At 47.3% G+C, this 14,946-nt stretch overlaps 1 protein-coding gene across 1 annotated transcript in view; it reads left to right on the top strand.

Annotated features, from left to right (window-relative positions):
• LOC106568778 (neogenin-like) overlaps nucleotides 1–14,946 on the top strand; it is a gene marked incomplete at its 5' end in the record, with an annotated part of 185,749 nt that overhangs the window by 148,087 nt on the left and 22,716 nt on the right. The window contains 3 exon segments of the mRNA XM_045688863.1: nucleotides 1,075–1,185; nucleotides 9,114–9,308; nucleotides 9,897–9,992. Of these exon segments, the coding sequence (XP_045544819.1) occupies nucleotides 1,075–1,185; nucleotides 9,114–9,308; nucleotides 9,897–9,992 (402 nt within the window).

Genomic DNA, 14,946 nt, shown 5'->3' with positions numbered 1-14,946 from the left:
GCAACTTTTCTGGCCCCGTCTCACGCTGTGTGGTACAGCATCAAAGAGAATACACACTTGAAAGTCAAACCCGATTATATTTGGGGTGCAATGGGAATGTTTGTTGGTTCAAAGGCATTTAAGCTGGAGATTTTCTTTCTAGAGCCTTGGAGGCCTGGAGTGTCTGGGTGGTTTTTAGCAGTCTGCCTCAGGGACAGCCCGTAGTAGTGAAGGGAGAGACGACATGATTAGCATTTAGCGTCCAAACAGATAAGTCCAATCCGACTCTTAAGAAAATGTTTGCACCAGTTAGCGCGGCTACATGTTCTTTAAAGACAGCGGGCGGTTCCCACGACTTTGAATTTCCAAAACTCGCCCGTGGCGGTGATATAGCCTACCCAGAAATGTGGCTAGGATGGTGGGCCAAGCAGGAATCCAGCTCCACACACACCTCCAGGAGTGAAGAGTACGTGGTCTTTCTTCTCAGCTTTGAGTTTTCTATCGGGAAGGGCTTGCTTGGGCTACATTCAAACTGCTCATGTGTAAATTCCTCCACAGACGCATCGTGATCAATGGCAGAACGTTCATCTCTATCAAACCCATTGGATTGGAAAGAGGAAAATGTTAATTGCGCCACGACGACGAGCTCTCTCTTGATCCCACCCCTGACAGAGTTATAGATTTTCCCTTCACTCAAGCAGAGAAATATTGGACTTCCTCTTGAAATATTATGGCTTCAAATATTTAGTGTGTCTGCATGCCCAGCTCGATTGAGTGGTGGAGTGAGGGATGCACTGCTAGTAACATCCTTTAAGAAGCCCACTGGAAGGAAAGTTTGGGGACAGTTTTCTAACTGCAGAAACTGATGGACGTAGCCTATGGCTGATTCTGCACACAAACCCAATTCCATTTCTTGGTCTGCCTGTCAGAAGACCGCACTACTTGTTCACTTCGCCTCAAACATTTAAAAGCACTTGATTGGGGGGGGAGTGAACAAGACGAGGGTACACTTTGGGTAGAAGAGGGAGGAATAGAACTGGGTTTCCTGTCTGACTCTTCTTGACTGATTTTCTATCTGTGTGTTGTTGTGGTCAGGTCTGGAGCGGGGGACAGAGTACACGTTCAGAGTGTCAGCCATCACAGTGAACGGCTCAGGGCCCGCCACAGAGTGGAGCACCGCAGAGACCTTCGAGAGCGACCTGGACGGTAAAACTTTCCCTTAATACACTGACCAGTCAAATCCCTCTACCTCAGCCCTGATCCTTACCTCTCTTCCCTTAATATACTGACCAGTCAAATCCCTCTACCTCAGCCCTGATCCTTACCTCTTCCCTTAATACACTGACCAGTCAAATCCCTCTACCTCAGCCCTGATCCTTACCTCTTCCCTTAATACACTGACCAGTCAAATCCCTCTACCTCAGCCCTGATCCTTACCTCTTCCCTTAATACACTGACCAGTCAAATCCCTCTACCTCAGCCCTGATCCTTACCTCTTCCCTTAATACACTGACCAGTCAAATCCCTCTACCTCAGCCCTGATCCTTACCTCTTCCCTTAATACACTGACCAGTCAAATCCCTCTACCTCAGCCCTGATCCTTACCTCTCTTTCCTTAATATACTGACCAGTCAAATCCCTCTACCTCAGCCCTGATCCTTACATCTCTTCCCTTAACCTCTTGGGGCTAGGTGGGACGCTAGCGTGCCACCCGTGGTGCACTCCATCAACAGCAGGTGCATTTCAAGAGCGGCAAATTTGAATCCAAATAAATGTCAAAATTCAAATTTTTCAAAAATACAACTATGTTACACCATTTGAAAGATAAACATCTCCTTAATCTAACCACGTTTTACGATTTCAAAAAGGTTTTACGGCGAAAGCATAAATTTAGAGTATGTTAGGACAGTACATTTACAAGAGTTGTGTGTAATGTTTTGTCAAGTCAAAGACAGGGTCACCAAAACCATAAAACCAGCTAAAATGATGCACTAACCTTTTACAATCTCCATCAGATGACACTCCTAGGACATTATGTTAGACAATGCATGCATTTTTAGTTCTATCAAGTTCATATTTATATCCAAAAACAGCGTTTTACTATGGCATTGATGTTGAGGAAATCGTTTCCCTCCAATAACCGGCAGTCAAGTCAGCGTAACAAATTAAATAATTAAAATTAGAAAACATTGGTAAAATATTATATTGTCATTTAAAGAATTATAGATTTACATCTCTTGAACGCAATCAACTTGCCAGATTTAAAAATAACCTTACTGGGAAATCACACTTTGCAATAATCTGAGCACTGCGCCCAGAAAAATACGCGTTGCGATACAGACTAGACGTCATGTTGGGGAGATCTAAAATCGAAAATACTATGTAAATAATCCATTACCTTTGATTCTCTTCATCAGATGTCACTTCCAGGTATCACAGGTCCATAACGAATGTAGTTTTGTTCAAAAAAGCTCATAATTTATGTCCAAAAATCTCCGTCTCGTTAGCACATGATGTAAGCCAGCCGGACTTCTCGTCATGAACGAGGGGAAAAAATATATTTCCGTTCGTTCAAACATGTCAAACGTTGTATAGCATAAATCATTAGGGCCTTTTTTAACCAGAACATGAATAATATTCAAGGTGGACGAATGCATACTCTTTTATAACGTATTGGAACGAGGGTACCCAACATGAACTCGCGCGCCAGGTGTCTAATGGGCCATCATCGTTCCATGGCTCTTGTTCGGTCAGATCTCCCTCCAGAAGACTCAAAACACTTTGTAAAGGCTGGTGACATCTAGTGGAAGCAATAGGAAGTGCCAAAATATTCCTAAACCCCTGTGTTTTTCAATGGGATAGGTTTAAAGTCAATACAACACATCAGGTATCCACTTCCTGTCAGAAAATGTCTCAGGGTTTTGCCTGCCAAATGAGTTCTGTTATACTCACAGACACCATTCAAACAGTTTTGGAAACTTTAGAGTGTTTTCTATCCATATATAATAAGTATATGCATATTCTAGTTACTGGGTAGGATTAGTAACCAGATTAAATCGGGTACATTTTTTTTATCCAGACGTGCAAATGCTGCCCCCTAGACCCAACAGGTTAATACACTGACCAGTCAAATCCCTCTACCTCAGCCCTGATCCTTACCTCTCTTCCCTTAATACACTGACCAGTCAAATCCCTCTACCTCAGCCCTGATCCTTACCTCTCTTCCCTTAATATACTGACCAGTCAAATCCCTCTACCTCAGCCCTGATCCTTACCTCTCTTCCCTTAATATACTGACCAGTCAAATCCCTCTACCTCAGCCCTGATCCTTACCTCTCTTCCCTTAATACACTGACCAGTCAAATCCCTCTACCTCAGCCCTGATCCTTACCTCTCTTCCCTTAATATACTGACCAGTCAAATCCCTCTACCTCAGCCCTGATCCTTACCTCTCTTCCCTTAATACACTGACCAGTCAAATCCCTCTACCTCAGCCCTGATCCTTACCTCTCTTCCCTTAATACACTGACCAGTCAAATCCCTCTACCTCAGCCCTGATCCTTACCTCTCTTCCCTTAACCTCTATGGGCTAGGTGGGACGCTAGCGTGCCACCCGTGGTGCACTCCATCAACAGCAGGTGCATTTCAAGAGCGGCAAATTTGAATCCAAATAAATGTCAAAATTCAAATTTTTCAAACATACAACTATTTTACACCCTTTGAAAGATAAACATCTCCTTAATCTAACCACGTTTTACGATTTCAAAAAGGTTTTACGGCGAAAGCATAAATTTAGAGTATGTTAGGACAGTACATTTACAAGAGTTGTGTGTAATGTTTTGTCAATTCAAAGACAGGGTCACCAAAACCATAAAACCAGCTAAAATGATGCACTAGCCTTTTACAATCTCCATCAGATGACACTCCTAGGACATTATGTTAGACAATGCATGCATTTTTAGTTCTATCAAGTTCATATTTATATCCAAAAACAGCGTTTTACTATGGCATTGATGTTGAGGAAATCGTTTCCCTCCAATAACCGGCAGTCAAGTCAGCACCACTAATTAAATAATTAAAATTAGAAAACATTGGTAAAATATTATATTGTCATTTAAAGAATTATAGATTTACATCTCTTGAACGCAATCAACTTGCCAGATTTAAAAATAACCTTACTGGGAAATCACACTTTGCAATAATCTGAGCACTGCGCCCAGAAAAATACGGCGTTGCGATAGACTAGACGTCATGTTGGGGAGATCTAAAATCGAAAATACTATGTAAATAATCCATTACCTTTGATTCTCTTCATCAGATGTCACTTCCAGGTATCACAGGTCCATAACGAATGTAGTTTTGTTCAAAAAAGCTCATCATTTATGTCCAAAAATCTCCGTCTTGTTAGCACATGATCTAAGCCAGCCGGACTTCTCGTCATGAACGAGGGGAAAAATATATTTACGTTCGTTCAAACATGTCAAACGTTGTATAGCATAAATCATTAGGGCCTTTTTTAACCAGAACATGAATAATATTCAAGGTGGACGAATGCATACTCTTTTATAACGTATTGGAACGAGGGTACCCAACATGAACTCGCGCGCCAGGTGTCTAATGGGCCATCATCGTTCCATGGCTCTTGTTCGGTCAGATCTCCCTCCAGAAGACTCAAAACACTTTGTAAAGGCTGGTGACATCTAGTGGAAGCAATAGGAAGTGCCAAAATATTCCTCAGCCCCTGTGTTTTTCAATGGGATAGGTTTAAAGGTAATACAACACATCAGGTATCCACTTCCTGTCAGAAAATGTCTCAGGGTTTTGCCTGCCAAATGAGTTCTGTTATACTCACAGACACCATTCAAACAGTTTTAGAAAATTTAGGGTGTTTTCTATCCATATGTAATAAGTATATGCATATTCTAGTTACTGGGTAGGAGTGGTAACCAGATTAAATCGGGTATGTTTTTTTATCCAGCCGTGTCAATACTGCCCCCTAGCCCTAACAGGTTAATACACTGACCAGTCAAATCCCTCTACCTCAGCCCTGATCCTTACCTCTCTTCCCTTAATATACTGACCAGTCAAATCCCTCTACCTCAGCCCTGATCCTTACCTCTCTTCCCTTAATACACTGACCAGTCAAATCCGTCTACCTCAGCCCTGATCCTTACCTCTCTTCCCTTAATACACTGACCAGTCAAATCCCTCTACCTCAGCCCTGATCCTTACCTCTCTTTCCTTAATATACTGACCAGTCAAATCCCTCTACCTCAGCCCTGATCCTTACCTCTCTTCCCTTAATATACTGACCAGTCAAATCCCTCTACCTCAGCCCTGATCCTTACATCTCTTCCCTTAATACACTGACCAGTCAAATCCCTCTACCTCAGCCCTGATCCTTACCTCTCTTCCCTTAATATACTGACCAGTCAAATCCCTCTACCTCAGCCCTGATCCTTACCTCTCTTCCCTTAATACACTGACCAGTCAAATCCCTCTACCTTAGCCCTGATCCTTACCTCTCTTCCCTTAATACACTGACCAGTCAAATCCCTCTACCTCAGCCCTGATCCTTACCTCTCTTCCCTTAATACACTGACCAGTCAAATCCCTCTACCTCAGCCCTGATCCTTACCTCTCTTCCCTTAATACACTGACCAGTCAAATCCCTCTACCTCAGCCCTGATCCTTACCTCTCTTCCCTTAATATACTGACCAGTCAAATCCCTCTACCTCAGCCCTGATCCTTACCTCTCTTCCCTTAATACACTGACCAGTCAAATCCCTCTACCTCAGCCCTGATCCTTACCTCTCTTCCCTTAATATACTGACCAGTCAAATCCCTCTACCTCAGCCCTGATCCTTACCTCTCTTCCCTTAATATACTGACCAGTCAAATCCCTCTACCTCAGCCCTGATCCTTACCTCTTGCCTTAATATACTGACCAGTCAAATCCCTCTACCTCAGCCCTGATCCTTACCTCTCTTCCCTTAATACACTGACCAGTCAAATCCCTCTACCTCAGCCCTGATCCTTACCTCTCTTCCCTTAATATACTGACCAGTCAAATCCCTCTACCTCAGCCCTGATCCTTACCTCTCTTCCCTTAATACACTGACCAGTCAAATCCCTCTACCTCAGCCCTGATCCTTACCTCTCTTCCCTTAATATACTGACCAGTCAAATCCCTCTACCTCAGCCCTGATCCTTACCTCTCTTCCCTTAATATACTGACCAGTCAAATCCCTCTACCTCAGCCCTGATCCTTACCTCTCTTCCCTTAATACACTGACCAGTCAAATCCCTCTACCTCAGCCCTGATCCTTACCTCTCTTCCCTTAATACACTGACCAGTCAAATCCCTCTACCTCAGCCCTGATCCTTACCTCTCTTCCCTTAATACACTGACCAGTCAAATCCCTCTACCTCAGCCCTGATCCTTACCTCTCTTCCCTTAATACACTGACCAGTCAAATCCCTCTACCTCAACCCTGATCCTTACCTCTCTTCCCTTAATACACTGACCAGTCAAATCCCTCTACCTCAGCCCTGATCCTTACCTCTCTTCCCTTTATACACTGACCAGTCAAATCCCTCTACCTCAGCCCTGATCCTTACCTCTCTTCCCTTAATACACTGACCAGTCAAATCCCTCTACCTCAGCCCTGATCCTTACCTCTCTTCCCTTAATATACTGACCAGTCAAATCCCTCTACCTCAGCCCTGATCCTTACCTCTCTTCCCTTAATATACTGACCAGTCAAATCCCTCTACCTCAGCCCTGATCCTTACCTCTTGCCTTAATATACTGACCAGTCAAATCCCTCTACCTCAGCCCTGATCCTTACCTCTCTTCCCTTAATACACTGACCAGTCAAATCCCTCTACCTCAGCCCTGATCCTTACCTCTCTTCCCTTAATACACTGACCAGTCAAATCCCTCTACCTCAGCCCTGATCCTTACCTCTCTTCCCTTAATATACTGACCAGTCAAATCCCTCTACCTCAGCCCTGATCCTTACCTCTCTTCCCTTAATACACTGACCAGTCAAATCCCTCTACCTCAGCCCTGATCCTTACCTCTCTTCCCTTAATACACTGACCAGTCAAATCCCTCTACCTCAGCCCTGATCCTTACCTCTCTTTCCTTAATATACTGACCAGTCAAATCCCTCTACCTCAGCCCTGATCCTTACCTCTCTTCCCTTAATACACTGACCAGTCAAATCCCTCTACCTCAGCCCTGATCCTTACCTCTCTTCCCTTAATATACTGACCAGTCAAATCCCTCTACCTCAGCCCTGATCCTTACCTCTCTTCCCTTAATACACTGACCAGTCAAATCCCTCTACCTCAGCCCTGATCCTTACCTCTCTTCCCTTAATACACTGACCAGTCAAATCCCTCTACCTCAGCCCTGATCCTTACCTCTCTTCCCTTAATATACTGACCAGTCAAATCCCTCTACCTCAGCCCTGATCCTTACCTCTCTTCCCTTAATACACTGACCAGTCAAATCCCTCTACCTCAGCCCTGATCCTTACCTCTCTTCCCTTAATACACTGACCAGTCAAATCCCTCTACCTCAGCCCTGATCCTTACCTCTCTTGCCTTAATACACTGACCAGTCAAATCCCTCTACCTCAGCCCTGATCCTTACCTCTTGCCTTAATACACTGACCAGTCAAATCCCTCTACCTCAGCCCTGATCCTTACATCTCTTCCCTTAATACACTGACCAGTCAAATCCCTCTACCTCAGCCCTGATCCTTACCTCTCTTCCCTTAATACACTGACCAGTCAAATCCCTGGACTACTTTCACCTAGTCTTCCCTTAATATACTGACCAGTCAAATCCCTGGACTTCTTTCACCTAGTCTTCCCTTAATATACTGACCAGTCAAATCCCTGGACTACTTTCACCTAGTCTTCCCTTAATATACTGACCAGTCAAATCCCTGGACTACTTTCACCTAGTCTTCCCTTAATATACTGACCAGTCAAATCCCTGGACTACTTTCACCTAGTCTTCCCTTAATACACTGACCAGTCAAATCCCTGGACTACTTTCACCTAGTCTTCCCTTAATATACTGACCAGTCAAATCCCTGGACTACTTTCACCTAGTCTTCCCTTAATATACTGACCAGTCAAATTCCTGGACTACTTTCACCTAGTCTTCCCTTAATATACTGACCAGTCAAATCCCTGGACTACTTTCACCTAGTCTTCCCTTAATATACTGACCAGTCAAATCCCTGGACTACTTTCACCTAGTCTTCCCTTAATATACTGACCAGTCAAATCCCTGGACTACTTTCACCTAGTCTTCCCTTAATATACTGACCAGTCAAATCCCTGGACTACTTTCACCTAGTCTTCCCTTAATATACTGACCAGTCAAATCCCTGGACTACTTTCACCTAGTCTTCCCTTAATATACTGACCAGTCAAATCCCTGGACTACTTTCACCTAGTCTTCCCTTAATATACTGACCAGTCAAATCCCTGGACTACTTTCACCTAGTCTTCCCTTAATATACTGACCAGTCAAATCCCTGGACTACTTTCACCTAGTCTTCCCTTAATACACTGACCAGTCAAATCCCTGGACTACTTTCACCTAGTCTTCCCTTAATATACTGACCAGTCAAATCCCTGGACTACTTTCACCTAGTCTTCCCTTAATATACTGACCAGTCAAATCCCTGGACTACTTTCACCTAGTCTTCCCTTAATATACTGACCAGTCAAATCCCTGGACTACTTTCACCTAGTCTTCCCTTAATATACTGACCAGTCAAATCCCTGGACTACTTTCACCTAGTCTTCCGTTAATACACTGACCAGTCAAATCCCTGGACTACTTTCACCTAGTCTGAATTGTTCAGAGCCAACATGTTTTGTTTTACTTGTTGGTTTAGAAGCATCATAAATACCTTCAAACCCTCTTAAGACTTCTATTAATGTGGTCTCACTGCTACCTTAGATTTATGGTTTGGTTTTAATGTTGTTTATTGTCTTGATTCTAGTCTAAAGTATATGGAGAGGCTTTAAACACAAGTTATATTTGTGTTTATTGTGTTATAATTTGATATAAGTTTGATCCCCTGAGTTTTCCTACCTCCAGAGTCCAGGGTGCCGGACATCCCCAGCTCGCTACATGTGCGCCCGCTGGTCAACAGCATTGTAGTGAGCTGGACGCCGCCGGAGAACCAGGACATGGTGGTACGAGGCTACACCATCGGCTACGGCATCGGCAGCCCCCACGCCCAGACCATCAAGGTGGACTACAAGCAGCGCTACTACAGCATTGAGAACCTAGGTGAGCACACCCTGTTGTTGCCCTCTGGGTTGTTGCCCTCTGGGTTGTTGCCCTCTGGGTTGTTGCCCTCTGGGTTGTTGCCCTCTGGGTTGTTGCCCTCTGGGTTGTTGTCGTCTGGGTTGTTGCCCTCTGCGTTGTTGTCATCATAGTTGATCGTTTTTGACTATTTTCATATTTGTTTGGTCATCTGTGTGTTGTTGTGAAACCATGTTCTTGATGCATGATTGAACAGTCTTTGACGGCATGGCTGGCTGTGCTTCATAGTGTCCTGTAGCCTACTGTAATTACAACATGGTTAGGGGGAATCGCTATGATAATGTTGCATAATTTAGCTTTTCATTAAAATCCCAACAAGAGACTGGGTTTCAATATTCACCTTTTGTCAAGATGATGAATATCCCGATCCTATGAGGAGAGGGTCTCAGGAGTCTGGACTTGATTAGCTACATTATTTCATAACGCTCTCTCTCCCCCTCTGTCTCGCTCCCTGCCTCCCTGCCCCTCTCGCTCCCTGCCTCCCTGCCCCTCTCGCTCCCTGCTCCTCTCTCTCCCTCTCGCTCCCTGCCCCCTCTCTCCCTGCCCCCTCAGACCCCAGCTCCCACTATGTGATAACCCTGAAGGCCTTCAACAACGTGGGGGAGGGGATCCCTGTATACGAGAGCGCCATCACCAGGCCACAGTCAGGTAGGACACCTACACATACCCCTACACCCTGAATACTGGAGCAATAGAACGGTCTCATGGACATAGCCTTACCAATGAGATGGTCACTGATACCCTCCATACTGGACCGGTGAAATTGTATTTTAATGAAGTAATTGTTTCATCCATAAAAACGTATGCTGGTGTCGTTTTTGGCTGATTGATGCCATATTTCAGTGGGGAGTGAGAATAGTCATTTAACTCCCTTAAAAAAGGAATCTGACACTAGTCTTTGACCAATGTTACATCACCAGCACCATCAATAAATATACCCTGACGTGGCTTGACTCAAAATAACTTGAGATCCGCTTACTAAAACCTAATGTGTTTTTATTTGACCAACTAGAGCCTTGACGTTATATTAGATATGATTCCTCCTGCATTCATATGGTGCAGTTTACCTTCCATCAGACCTGATCGTTAGGATCAACTTGTCAGAGCATCTCTTACCTGCCATTCTCTCTGTGGTAATTGACTTTCCCTTTGTCACAAATATCACTGCACAAAACAAGTGGTCCCTGCTCATCTCAGGCCTGTCTCCTAGAGAATAATAAGGCAATATCCTCCAATCCAGATTTCTCTAATCCGAGGACAGCTACTCAGACAATTAGCTGATATTTAGGTCACAATACCAAATGCCAACAATTGAACACAAAGTATGAATTGCTAGCAGGAAGTCGCTGCTCAACATAGCTCTGTAGAGTATGCCACATTTTTTGACAACCGTAAGATGAGGGAACTAGGAGTGTAGTCTGTACCCTGTGTCGAGGCACCCCCAGGGAACTAGGAGTGTAGTCTGTACCCTGTGTCGAGGCACCCCCAGGGAACTAGGAGTGTAGGCTGTACCCTGTGTCGAGGCACCCCCAGGGAACTAGGAGTGTAGGCTGGACCCTGTGTCGAGGCACCCCCAGGGAACTAGGAGTGTAGGCTGTACCCTGTGTCGAGGCACCCCCAGGGAACTAGGAGTGTAGGCTGTACCCTGTGTCGAGGCACCCCCAGGGAACTAGGAGTGTAGTCTGTACCCTGTGTCGAGGCACCCCCAGGGAACTAGGAGTGTAGTCTGTACCCTGTGTCGAGGCACCCCCAGGGAACTAGGAGTGTAGTCTGGACCCTGTGTCGAGGCACCCCCAGGGAACTAGGAGTGTAGTCTGTACCCTGTGTCGAGGCACCCCCAGGGAACTAGGAGTGTAGGCTGTACCCTGTGTCGAGGCACCCCCAGGGAACTAGGAGTGTAGGCTGGACCCTGTGTCGAGGCACCCCCAGGGAACTAGGAGTGTAGGCTGTACCCTGTGTCGAGGCACCTCCAGGGAACTAGGAGTGTAGGCTGGACCCTGTGTCGAGGCACCCCCAGGGAACTAGGAGTGTAGGCTGTACCCTGTGTCGAGGCACCCCCAGGGAACTAGGAGTGTAGGCTGTACCCTGTGTCGAGGCACCCCCAGGGAACTAGGAGTGTAGTCTGTACCCTGTGTCGAGGCACCCCCAGGGAACTAGGCGTGTAGTCTGTACCCTGTGTCGAGGCACCCCCAGGGAACTAGGCGTGTAGTCTGTACCCTGTGTCGAGGCACCCCCAGGGAACTAGGAGTGTAGGCTGTACCCTGTGTCGAGGCACCCCCTGGGAACGAGGAGTGTAGGCTGTACCCTGTGTCGAGGCACCCCCAGGGAACGAGGAGTGTAAGCTGTACCCTGTGTCGAGGCACCCCCAGGGAACGAGGAGTGTAGTCTGTACCCTGTGTCGAGGCACCCCCAGGGATCGAGGAGTGTAGGCTGTACCCTGTGTCGAGGCACCCCCAGGGAACTAGGAGTGTAGGCTGTACCCTGTGTCGAGGCACCCCCAGGGAACTAGGAGTGTAGGCTGTACCCTGTGTCGAGGCACCCCCAGGGAACTAGGAGTGTAGTCTGTACCCTGTGTCGAGGCACCCCCAGGGAACTAGGAGTGTAGGCTGGACCCTTTGTCGAGGCACCCCCAGGGAACTAGGAGTGTAGGCTGTACCCTGTGTCGAGGCACCCCCAGGGAACTAGGAGTGTAGGCTGGACCCTTTGTCGAGGCACCCCCAGGGAACTAGGAGTGTAGGCTGTACCCTGTGTCGAGGCACCCCCAGGGAACTAGGAGTGTTGGCTGTACCCTGTGTCGAGGCACCCCCAGGGAACTAGGAGTGTTGGCTGTACCCTGTGCCGAGGCACCCCCCAGGGAACTAGGAGTGTAGTCTGTACCCTGTGTCGAGGCACCCCCAGGGAACTAGGAGTGTAGTCTGTACCCTGTGTCGAGGCACCCCCAGGGAACTAGGAGTGTAGTCTGTACCCTGTGTCGAGGCACCCCCAGGGAACTAGGAGTGTAGTCTGTACCCTGTGCCGAGGCACCCCCAGGGAACTAGGAGTGTAGGCTGTACCCTGTGTCGAGGCACCCCCAGGGAACTAGGAGTGTTGGCTGTACCCTGTGTCGAGGCACCCTCAGGGAACTAGGAGTGTTGGCTGTACCCTGTGCCGAGGCACCCCCAGGGAACTAGGAGTGTAGTCTGTACCCTGTGTCGAGGCACCCCCAGGGAACTTGGAGTGTAGTCTGTACCCTGTGTCGAGGCACCCCCAGGGAACTAGGAGTGTAGTCTGTACCCTGTGTCGAGGCACCCCCAGGGAACTAGGAGTGTAGTCTGTACCCTGTGCCGAGGCACCCCAGGGAACTAGGAGTGTAGGCTGGACCCTGTGTCGAGGCACCCCCAGGGAACTAGGAGTGTAGGCTGTACCCTGTGCCGAGGCACCCCCAGGGAACTAGGAGTGTTGGCTGTACCCTGTGCCGAGGCACCCCCAGGGAACTAGGAGTGTTGGCTGTACCCTGTGCCGAGGCACCCCCAGGGAACTAGGAGTGTAGTCTGTACCCTGTGTCGAGGCACCCCCAGGGAACTAGGAGTGTAGTCTGTACCCTGTGTCGAGGCACCCCCAGGGAACTAGGAGTGTAGTCTGTACCCTGTGTCGAGGCACCCCCAGGGAACTAGGAGTGTAGGCTGTACCCTGTGTCGAGGCACCCCCAGGGAACTAGGAGTGTAGTCTGTACCCTGTGTCGAGGCACCCCCAGGGAACTAGGAGTGTAGTCTGTACCCTGTGTCGAGGCACCTCCAGGGAACTAGAAGTGTTGGCTGTACCCTGTGCCGAGGCACCCCCAGGGAACTAGGAGTGTTGGCTGTACCCTGTGTCGAGGCACCCCCAGGGAACTAGGAGTGTTGGCTGTACCCTGTGCCGAGGCACCCCCAGGGAACCCATGTCGACTTTAAGCCAACCCCTCGTCACCCCCTCTCTGTTTTGATCAGCCAGTTTGTCTGTACTTGCACTCCACTATCCCAGCATGCACTGCTGTGCAGGGACAGGATACCGGATGACTGAAATGGCATCAACATGCTGCAGGGGGGCAACACACACACACACACACACACACACACACACACACACACACACACACACATGCGTGCACACAGAACACACACATACATGCATAGCACTGTGCAGAAGTGCACACGTACACACACACACCCCTGCTGTGGCTTTGGCAACCCTCTGTCAGATCCAGCTCTCCTCTCAACACAGAACCAAAGCCCTCCAATACAGTCTGCAGTTTGAATACACCAGTGAGTTGCTCCACAAGCATGTTCATTGGATGAAAAAGTTTGGAATAAAAAAGACTGGTTGACCTAGAAAATGTTTTGACTTAAAAGAAGTTGGGAGAAGTTGGAAGAAATGTAGGAGTGTTGTTTAGGGACTGATGTATTATAGTAAATATCCAGTGGGAAGATAACCTTGGTGCAAAACATATGCAGGAAAAGGAGATTTTCAATCTCAACGTGACTTTCCTTTATAAAGCATAAATCAAACCAAAGCAGAATAAAAATCTTCTCCTATATGTGGCATCTGATAACTGACTGAAATGCGTGGAGGGGGATATTCTTTTTGACAGGTATGAACATTTAATTCCGAGCACTGTAGGCTACTAAACCCAGGCTGGTACAGACTACTGCTGCAGACACACAGTTCTCAGAGTGTAAAACAGATGCCGTTTGCATGCCACCTAAAACCACACCGTGTTTCCTGGACCACCTCCATGCTTCCCAGAAAAAGAGAGCACACACACACACAACAGTGCAATAATGAGCATGCACAATGACTTGTAAAATGGAGCGGGGTGGAGAGAGAGAGCTGGATAGAGGGGGCGAGTTTGGGGGAGGTAGGCTACACCAAATGACCAGAGCTTTTTCTAATTACTGCTGGACCCTGGTCAAAATCTGGAGTCCAGGGCTGGCGCAGAGCATGGCGTAACATAGCTAGCAGAGAAGCCTGGCCAGTCCACTCATTGCTGCCATCTTGAAGTGTTTAGTTGGCATTGTGGCGACTTGAGCCAGGGAACCACTTGTTTCTGCCTCTCTCACAACACCAGTGTTTACCATGCGTCCATAATGAGTACACACACCTCAGCAACCCCCTGGAGGACATTGTAGTGAGGGAAGCAGGTGGTTGGACATGTGCTCACAGTGGGTTACTGTGTTTAGTTAGATAACAGAGGTATCCTCCATCTGTAAAGAGACGTGACCAGTGTAACATTCAGTAGGGTGGTATCCTCCATCTGTAAAGAGACGTGACCAGGGTAACATTCAGTAGGGTGCAACTCCATCTGTAAAGAGACGTGACCAGGGTAACATTCAGTAGAGAGGTATCCTCCATCTGTAAAGAGACGTGACCAGGGTAACATTCAGTAGAGAGGTATCCTCCATCTGTAAAGAGACGTGACCAGGGTAACATTCAGTAGAGAGGTATCCTCCATCTGTAAAGAGACGTGACCAGGGTAACATTCAGTAGGGAGGTATCCTCCATCTGTAAAGAGACGTGACCAGGGTAACATTCAGTAGGGAGGTATCCTCCATCTGTAAAGAGACGTGACCAGGGTAACATTCAGTAG

The sequence above is a fragment of the Salmo salar genome, chromosome ssa11, assembly GCF_905237065.1.
Source record: "Salmo salar chromosome ssa11, Ssal_v3.1, whole genome shotgun sequence".
In the NCBI taxonomy this organism is placed as follows: Eukaryota; Metazoa; Chordata; class Actinopteri; order Salmoniformes; family Salmonidae; genus Salmo; species Salmo salar.
The sequence above is the reverse complement of the archived record's forward strand: the minus strand, read 5'-3'. Positions and strand labels throughout refer to the sequence as shown.